This window comes from Notothenia rossii, assembly GCF_949606895.1.
Source record: "Notothenia rossii genome assembly, chromosome: 4".
Taxonomy (NCBI): Eukaryota; Metazoa; Chordata; class Actinopteri; order Perciformes; family Nototheniidae; genus Notothenia; species Notothenia rossii.
In genome coordinates this window covers 21374146-21384347 of record NC_136902.1, presented here as the reverse complement: position 1 = coordinate 21384347, position 10202 = coordinate 21374146, and the positions used below count along the sequence as shown (strand labels likewise).

The window sequence follows — 10202 nt, the reverse complement described above, 5'->3', positions numbered from 1 at the left end:
AATTCATGCTTCCCTTTCCCTACGTTTGGAAATACTCTGTGTAACACTAAAGAGAAGTGAGAGTGGCACTCCCAAGTCGTTACACACGGTTTCATGGCAATTTGTCTGAAGACTATTCATGTACAGTATTGCTCACATTGTCTTACGTATATTGAAGAAGCTGTTTGTAATTGTATACAATAAGTAATTTTCCCTTTTTATACTGGCTTCAACTGGAGTTACTCCAAAGCAAGAATGAGAGGCACAGTTGAATATTTCATTTGAAAGTGAATACAAGGTTTCAGCAGACCAAACAGTTAGACAGATTAAGTGGAAATATTAAGGCTTTGTGTTCAACAATCTGAAACTGTTTATTAGAAATGTATACCAAAACTCCCAAGCCTAAAAGTAATACAAATGCACTGCACGTTTTCAATCAAACACACACGCCTCCAAAGCAAAGATCTAGTCTATCTTATAAACAAACATTCAGAACCTGTATTGTTTTAAGTAATTAGGGAAACCCTTGGTAGACTACATAGGATTTCTGCCCTCACCTCAGTATGCATATGGAAGAAAGTTAATATTGTATCAGCTACAATGTGCAATGTACTTACACTGGCATAGAAAACTCTTAGCTAAGATTTGATCATTTGCAAAAATGCACCACTCTACTATTATTATCTCAACACAAGCTTTTAGTTGCACCAACATCTGTGTTTTTTTTATATATTCTGAATATGTTTTAAAATGTAATTGTTAAATATTTGCAGATATTGGCATACATTAGTAAACCCATTTGAAGCAGAACTCCTGCTTCTTAAATTAACAAATGAAATAACTGCATTTTACAAATCAAACATTACAAGGGAGATTCTATCATTTAAAAAAATCTAGGTTTTGGAAAATAGGTATTTTTTCTTTTTCTTCATTACAAATCACAATTCACAGCCCCACGCTAATAAACAGAGAGAGAAAGTGTAAGACATCAGCAAATCCCATTACAGTCATTTAAGAACAATAACAATGTCATTTGAACAGAATTGTCCATGCAGAACAGAACAGCAAAGCACAGCACTGAATGTCACCATGGACTCCTGTGCATGTCAGAATCCAACCATCGCTACCTGGAGGGGCTTCACTTTGGAAACTGCGTTAAGAGAGGAGGTCCCTTCTCCAACATGGCTGCCAACTTATGTCTAGTCTCTCTCTCTCTTCAACAGACTTTAAACTTGCTTTGATAGCTACTGAGGTGGCGGCCATATTCTTCTACTCAAGGTCAGGCATTTCTGGAAAAGAGACAACATTTTGATCAGATTTTAATCTTAAACTCAACTATTTATGATTGTAGTATACAACAAACGCAGAACAAAATTAAGTTATAACAGGAAGTACTTAAGAAATTAAATACAAACGATGACACCATGACAATATTACGTCTTATTTTTTGGATGGAGTTCGGGATATTCAAACTCACTAAACATACCAATTTCGGAATTCATGCAAAAGTCACCTCTTACGTAACTCCTAATAGAAGCCATGTTGATTGAATACAATTCATACTCCAGTAAGAACAGCAATCAAAATTAAAGCTTGTCGAAACTTAATAACATCCTACATTGGCTTTCATATCATTTCCCCCCGAAACATTTTATAGCCTACTTAACAGATACATGACAGTAATATTTGTTATCCGACCTATGGGATAAGTGACTACCGATTACAATTGAACAGATAGCTCTTTCAGAATAGTACTTACTTTCATCGTCGCTGTCTTCAGATTCATGCTGCAAAACAAAAACATTGAAAGACAATTTGTCATACACTGCAGATGGTACATTTCACTTTGCTAAAATTACTTTAAACAAAACATCTGTCGCTGTAATAGATATGAAGCATATAAAAAGTACTCTGTGTAATAACATACATACCTCTTCTGCACCATCTAAATCAGGTATATCATCTCCTCCCATTGTGTTCATCATCTAGGGAATTGCACAGGAGACAGAAATCATTATGTCACCACCACAGTAAATCTGGACGTACTCCCACTTTATTCACTGTGCACGTTCACTGTGCTTACCTCTGAGAATTTGTCAAAACTTGACAAGTCCACATCTGATTCCTCCTCCCAGTCTTTCCAATTATTGAAGTCCACACTCAGCCAGTTGCACTAAGATAAGATATATAAAGTACTGCAATGTTCATAACAGGTAATCATTTTTATTATCTCCTCCAAGGCAGTTTGTTTTTGATTATGTTTGTTTGTCAACAGGGTCACAAACTACTGGTTGTGTCTACATTGATCCGAATCAAGGTGCGGTTCCTCACATTTCTTTTCACAAAAAAAGTGTCTGCCAGATGTCTGTGCGCTCCAAGTAGCATTGTAGCCATTTATTTATTATGTTGATATTAAACAAGCTTTTAACTCAGTGCTATATTATTGTTAGAATGAAGAATTGCCATGCTTGAACTATTTTAACAGTGTTTACACACCTTCTTAAACATCAAATTCAAGACTTTTAAAGGACATTTCAGGAGAACAGATTGAAAGATTGCATCAAAGTTGGATTCTAACCCAGGCCCATGCAGTGAGGACGCTTCATGGGTCGCTGCCCCAACAGGTGAGCTACCGTATTGCCACAAGTTTTTTTCTTTCGTTTTTCTAAAGAATGAAAGTTACCTTTGACTTTTCTTTTGTAAGACGTGGCCATGATTTCCCAGCCTCCACTTTTCGTAAACAACACAACACAGACCTGTCAGTGCGCCTGTATTTAGACTCCTGTGTGGAACAGACAGTTTGATGAAGGCTTTGAAAGAATCAGATATGTAGGGAACTGCAACTACGTCTACTGCTGACAAACTTACTTTGGGGTCAATCTCCCCGAACAGGTCCACTGAGTTCTGTTGTTTGATATTATCTGTTCCACTGACGCAGCTGTAAGGTGAAAAGAGTTCATGAGATTTCCTTTAAAAACACCAACAATTCTGATTGTCATCATGAATACACTACAGTACAGATCAAGGACGTGATTCCAAAAAGCATCTTAAACCTCATAGGAATATTTTTGTACTTACTTGAATTCAAATTTGGACTTTTTAAAATGTATTTTTACATCTTTACTGTCCTCTACGCAGAAGTCTACAAACACAGATTCACGTCTGTCATACCACTTGGCTGCTGCAGGCTGCCTGAAGACAACGAGAAAAAAAGACGGAATAGTTGTCAATGATATAAACCAATTTCACCCATGATTCTTCTAATTCTTGGTAATCAATAAAACAGTTAAAGCGCGTAGTTTATTGAAAAAGTAGGTCGGTGTCGTATTTCACGGCCAGAGGGTGGCCCACATGTACATTTAAGATCACGTTGACGAAAGCGACACTCATTCATTCCAGATTAGCATAAGAGTCTCTGTACACTTCACTTTACATTAATGACTGCTTCCTAAAAAACAAACTAAATGATATTCCCTTCAATCAAAAATGGCGTTATGGTTTATTATTAAAACCAGTGAGGACATCATTTGATTCGAAGAAGGCAGCGTGTGTTAAACGTTTCGCTGACAGGTGTTTTTAAAGTGGTGTTAGCTTAAATTAGCTCAAGTAAAGTCTTCAGAGATAATCGTGACACTACGCTTTTCCAGAGCTAACATTCACATTTCCTTGGTTGACATTAGCCTGCTAGCTTACGGTTTGGCTTTAAGCGCATTAAGACAAACTTAACTAGAGGTTTATATATTCTGGAACACAATGATGCCACCTAACACAAGGCTTGATAAAGTTAGCTGTCGTTGGATTTAACGATGTCTTGACAGTCATCTAGTAGCCCGGCTGAGGCTAACTCGTGTTATTAGCTGTTAGCTTTAATAATAGCTGATTACCAAGACTGTTAAGCTACTTAGCAACACCGTTGACGACTAAATATTAAGCCCAAGACTTACATCTCCACTGTTTTTAGCAATGTATCTTCCTCGTCGGACCGCAGTATATATTATAATGTAACCTAGCTGTGGAGCCACGTAAAATTATAAATGAAACCGAAACAGTTAACTCTAACGTTCAAACCGCAGTTTGAGTCTCGCGTGATTTGCTTACTGCTGGTGACACGTCGCCGACTGTCCACGGTACGGGCGCGTGCACGGGGCTTCAGACCGAAGCCGTTTGAGACAGTTCTAGAACGGGAGAGCTCCACTGCCACCACCAGAAGATGACTACTACAGTCTAACACAAATTATCCTCATAGCTGTGTAACGGGTGCAAGCAATTTCAGGCCACGAATCATTCGACCTTCGTTGACTAGACTAAGGGGGAGTATTAAGATCCTTTAAATAAGTCCCTGCATTGAAAAGTGTACTACCAAATGCACTCATCAAGTAAAATCAGGCCTTAGGCAGAGGAGGAAGAAGTACTCTTGGGGTTCCCAAAGTGGGGGCTCGCGAGACTCCGAGTGGGGGTCGCGAGATGATTACAAAATAAAAATGGAAAATAAAAAAGTTATAAATTAATTTTTTTAATAATTTAAAAAATGTTTTTATTATTAATAATAACGTTTGCATAGACATTTACAGGGGCGGACTAGCCATCTATATAATTTCCCCGCAACGAGGCTCTGTTTCTCAAACTTTACAGACAAATTAATTGAAGTTTGGGAACCCCTAGTACAGTGCTTCTCAACTGGTTAGGCCTCGGGACCCACTTTTTCCTTTTTGAACCACTCATCTATTCAACAAAAAAGTGTGCTGTAATATATTATACGCCTTTCAGCAGAAAATATTAATTAAAGTGAAGTACAGTGCATATATCCCTTCACAGAACTAAAGTATGCTTTTAAAAAAGGTACACAAGCTGAAAAAGGGGGGTCTGGGGGGATTCTCCCACACGAGATTTTTAGAAATACTAACATATAAACTACGCACTCTGAAAAGAAAAGAAATACATCTATTAGACCTACTACCGACATATTAATAAAATGTTATGCCTTTGTTTGTTTTTCACTTTGTTCTGACTGAACTTGCTGCTCCACACAGAGATAAGAGCAAAGAGGGGATAGTCTGTGTGAATTACTTTAAATTGTGGATAAGGGTAGATAGCTCCCATTGTTCTGTGACCTGTCAATCATCAAACCGGGGGTCATATTTCATTATGTGTTCATTTTTATCTGAAGTTGTACCCATGCATGTATACAGAGCAGAATTAGAAGTACCAGAGTGTAGTAATACTCTGTTGTTACAAGCACAAGTCCTGCATTGCAAATGTTGCTAAAGTAAAAGTACAACAGTGTTAGCATCAACATACAGTATACTAAAAGTACCAAAAGTAAAAGTACTCATTATGTATATTTGCCCATTTCAGAACAATATATCAAATGTATGATTATAATTATTAATGTGTTTATCAAAGCTTCTTAAAGGTGCAGCTAGTTTGAATTACTTTGCTGCAGGGTAGCTTGTGAATGTAACTCCAGGTGTAGAGTAACTAAAGTCTTATTTAAGTGTTGTCTATATTTCACATTAATATCCAAATCTGCGAAGTAACTAGAGCTATTAATTAAATGTAGTGGAGTTAAAGTACACTATTTACCTCTGAATTGTAGTGGGGTAGAAGAACAAAGTATAGCAACAAATTGAAATACTCAAGTAAAGACCAAGTCACTCAAAATGTTACTTAAGAGTACAGTACTTGAGTAAATGTAGTTACTTTACACCACTGGCATTAGGCTTTTTGTAAGCATTACTTACACGTCTACTTGGTCGACAAGGGGGGGCTTGCTTTATAATTTTTAAGTAGCTATCAAAAATGTTGTTGAGCAAATGTAGCAATATTTGCCTAATTGAGAGGGGTTTAAGAATAATGTGGTATGGATCAAAAATATTAAGTAAAATACATGACTTCAAGTATTGTGGATATTAAGTTCAAACCACAAAGGAAATGATCTTTGACCCCAAGTCAGTAGGTGATCACAGCCCAGTCCTTATCAACAGGGAGGGAGTTGAGCAGGTTACACGTTTTAAATATTTGAGGATTTATTTTGATGCTCAGTTAGGCTGGGCCCATCAGGTGGATCAGGTATGCTCAAAGATAAGCCAGCGCCTGCATTTTCTGCGTAGGCTCAGGGTTCATGGAGTGGATAAATGTATTATGTTAATGTTCTACAGGGCAGCAATTGAGTCTATTATTCGTCATGGCATCACAACATGGTTTGGTAACTTGTCAGTTAAATATAAATCACAACTCCAGAGCTTGATAAAAAGGGCTGGAAAAATAATTGGCATGCTTCCACCATCCTCTCTTCAGGAGATATTTGAGGAGATGGTGAGGAAGCAAGGCCGCAAAATCACATGCGACCCCAAACACATCCTGTATAGAGAGCTTGAGTTGCTGCCGGGCAGAAGGTATAGATTACCAAACTGTAAATTGAACAGGTATAAGTTTTCCTTTGTTCCGCTGTCAATCAAGCTGCTGAACAGTCAGAAACAATTGTGATTATGCTGTGTTAGGAGTTGTTGGGAGGCGCAATGTTTACAGTGTAGTTTGTGCAATCAAGAAGGTTAAATAGGAGAAGTGCATAATGTGTAAATAGGTATGGACACAATAGGGATATGTGCAATTTGACGGACACTATGCATAGGTGCAATAGGGAAAGTGCAATATTGATTTGTGTATGAATACAGTAGGGAAGGTGCAATATTTGATTTATGTATAAATACAATAGGGAAAAGTGCAATTTCATTATGTATGTTCAATAGGGATATGTGCAATAGGGAAAGTGCTGTACTGTTTCTTGTTTGTTTCTTTGCCATGTGATATGTGATCTCTGTTCTGTATCTATGACTGATTGACCTGAATTTTTTATGTGTATTATCTCGATGCCCAAGGCCAAGTTCTCCTAAGGGGGACAATAAAGCTCTATCTTATCTTATCTTAAACCGTAGGCAGCTAGAATTGCATTGTGAAATTGAAGCTTATCTAAACACAGATGGTGTCTTAGCCATTACACTGTATTGTGCATTCAATGTTAACTTCATCATGATGCGTCATTGGATCCCCTGCAAGATCCTCCAAAGTGAATAAGACTAAGGTTAATGTTGTGTAATGAGTCCAGGACGTCACAGACACCATCCCCCAAAAAGATTCTGCTGATCATATGCGCAGAGCACAGTTAGTGCATTTCTGCATTGGGAGATATTAAAAGAAGACGTAGGACTTGGCTTGTTGTTAATGTCTTAACAGAGGCAGGCACACATGCAGTATTGAGAGCCAAAGTATTTCACTTCACAGCTTGCTTCTCAGTCAGCTTAATAACAGATGCCTCTTTAGCATAGCACTCCATGATGTCAGAGTGAAGCTTTATCAGTTTAAGTCCCCCATGGAGGCTGTCAGATGCACCTGCTTAGCGGTGGTGTTTGACTTGTAGTGGTTGTGTTAGTAGGCCAAAGCACTCAAGCAGCAGAAAAAGACATGTAAACTGACAGATGACTTTAAAGGCAAACATGGTCAATTTGGGAGCAGCTTCAAGCCGTTGGACTCAGACAGGATAGTCTGAGAGGCAGTTTCACTGAGGCTGCAGCTCTCGATAAAACAAGCGAACAATAGCGTGAAGGCAGGGAATGAGAGAGCCGCTGGGATAGAATACCATTGCCAGGGAGCTGCCGAATGTGTGGGACAATGGAGATGAAAATATTTGACAGAATAGGTGTTTTACACAGACTTGATTGGCACATTATAGTGAAGGGCTTGGTGGATATGGTGACAAAACAATCATTTTTTTCTTTCCAACTCTCCACCTAGTGCCAGACATGTGCTTTTAAATGGATAAAAGTGGAGCCAAAACCATGTCAGGCCTTATGGGGGACGTGGACACTGGGGAAGTAGACACTTTGGAGATGAGAGGCTGGAGGTAGGAGTTTATATTGGTCACGGAAAAAGCTGTAGTTAGAGTACACAGCATAACTGTTCAATCCTAATTTTAGCCCATTTAGTGGAGGAGAAATTAAGGCCAGATGAGAGGAATTTATACGCTTTCAAGTTGAAAGACATTGTCAGCAATGGATTTTAGGTTTATAAATCTCTTTGAAGCAAACTAATCAATCTGTAATTTTAATAGATTTGAGTAATGCAACAATTTCACATTTCTATAGCAACATTATCTTCTCTGTAATGTTTTAAAAAATAAGTAAATTGTGTTTTATTGGGTTATTTTTGTTCATTTACAATGTTAATTAATTAATTAATTATCATTTAAGAAAAAATACATCAGTGTAACCAGAATTTCTCCAAGAGCTTTCTGCAGCTAGAACGTTACATAAAGAGGGAATTAGTAATAGCTTGCTCTGCTGCTGTCTTTTTTAAAAGTTACTAATTTGGATGGATTTTTCTGATCTGAAAAAATAATATCATACATTACTGTGGTCCAGTTGACAAACATTTCCCCACCAGCCTTACTTTAATCTTGCCATTTATATAATTTGTCAAGCTGCTGAAACTCCGGATGTGGTAAAGATCGTTTATAGCTCCAGATATGATAACGGCAAAGAAAAGTTTTGGTATAACAGATTTGTGATGATGATTCATACATTTACATAATTTCTTGCAGATAGTCAAAGAGGGATTTGTTAACATGCTGGTATTAGTTGTAAATTCAAATGTTAACTGAATTATAAAAATTACTTTGTTACAACAGGAAAGTGTCAAAAGCCAAAAACAAGAAAATACTATTTTTTACTAATTTCAAGTTTAATTTAATAAAATAGCAGAAAGCAAAGAAAAGGAAAACCCTCTATTCTCTCAGCCTTTTTTTGTCTTTGTCAGAACCTTAAAATAGAATTTCTATCATTTGAATACAACTTTCCAACTCTTGATAACACGGTTTAATTTATGACACCTTTCCTATAAATAGCAAGGGACAAGACAGTGATGACGTCAGCTAGATGAAAATGCTAGAGCTGCTCCATATACAATAAATAATGCAACAACCCCCCCGGTACACTATGTCATGTAAGGCTTTACCGGCATATGAGTACATTTTGTGATACATAGCTGGAAGACCTACATTCATGTAAAACTCATTTGACACAAAATCTACACACACAAAAAAAAGATCTGTTTTAATGAACTGACTACAACAGTGTTATGAGGACATGTGCTGGGATCTGAGGGAGGTATTTGTGTGTAATAATAAGTTCACCTTATTCTCCAATATCAATAGAATACACAATGTAAAATATGTATTGGGTTGGATTCTCCTTCTGTTTGGCTATAATTTTAATATAACATGCTTCAGTGGAGGTATAATTAGGGAAATGTACTCAGGTATTGTATTTAAGTGAACATTCAAGTATTTCCATTTTCAGTATGTTACTTTATATACTAGTATAAAGTATATCAAACACTTTACTCCAAATTATTTTTACGACAGCTTTAGATTCAGATGAAAACCATGAATCTCAAAATGTTGGTGAACTCCTTAGGTTAATTAAACTATTTAAAAACCTGCTTGGATCAGTTGGAACATGCATTGTTACACATCTGAAAAGAGGGATCTTACTTGAGCTTGGGAAAAGTAGACTTTTTACAGATATGCTATGTCGACAGCGTCGCTACAAGCATTTTATGATTTAATAAATATTAGCATCATTAAAGTAAATCATTACTTCAACAGACAAAATATGTCCTATCCTATGAGCTCAGTTGCAGATACTGGAGATCACATCCTTTTTTTAAATGTATTTTATTTGGAAAGCTTACTAAAATGAATTTCTAGATAGGTAGATAGATAGAGAGAGATAGCACTTTATTTATTCAAGGGACACTTGTGGAGATGGGTTTTTTTTTTAAAAAGAGAAAACTAGTACATTCTGAAAACGTAAACTGAAAACTGGGAACAGCTCAATGTGTAGACTATTGTTTGCTCACATAGAAAGCTATGTCCAAACAATACATCTTGTCAAAAGTATCAAAAATTACATAATTGCTGTCAATACGTCGGTGTACCCTGAGAGATAGCTTAATTTGCATTATAATTGAATGAGTGGGTATTCCCTCGATGGAGCGTAGGCTGACTCTTGTGTGAACTAAGCGTGTATTCTGCGTTATGATTAAAGCTTGTAATCACGACAAAATAAATGATTCAGTCACAGCATGAAGGAGGAAAAACACAAACCACCACAGCCAGCCAATCATGTCAGCTCAGTGACGAACTTCCTGGTCACACTTTCTCGTAA

General features: G+C 37.1%; 1 protein-coding gene across 1 annotated transcript; it reads right to left on the bottom strand.

The window, feature by feature from the left end:
* Positions 1 to 318: 318 nt before the first annotated feature.
* On the bottom strand, positions 319 to 4069 carry ptges3a (prostaglandin E synthase 3a (cytosolic)). Its single transcript, XM_079678109.1, has 8 exons — positions 3924 to 4069; positions 3058 to 3171; positions 2848 to 2917; positions 2663 to 2761; positions 2063 to 2152; positions 1911 to 1964; positions 1739 to 1766; positions 319 to 1268 (listed from the first exon to the last, which is right to left on the bottom strand). Coding segments are annotated over exons 1-8 (477 nt in total). The 5' UTR covers positions 3926 to 4069; the 3' UTR covers positions 319 to 1248.
* Between the last annotated feature and the right edge of the window lie 6133 nt (positions 4070 to 10202).

What these genes read in the sequence shown, in the direction of transcription:
- ptges3a (XM_079678109.1), bottom strand. An exon ending in AAGTCCAAATTTGAATTCAA is followed by an intron (nt 2,918 to 3,057) that starts GTAAGTACAAAA and finishes TTCACCTTACAG; the next exon opens with CTGCGTCAGTGGAACAGATA. An exon ending in GTTTTGACAAATTCTCAGAG is followed by an intron (nt 1,965 to 2,062) that starts GTAAGCACAGTG and finishes GCAATTCCCTAG; the next exon opens with ATGATGAACACAATGGGAGG.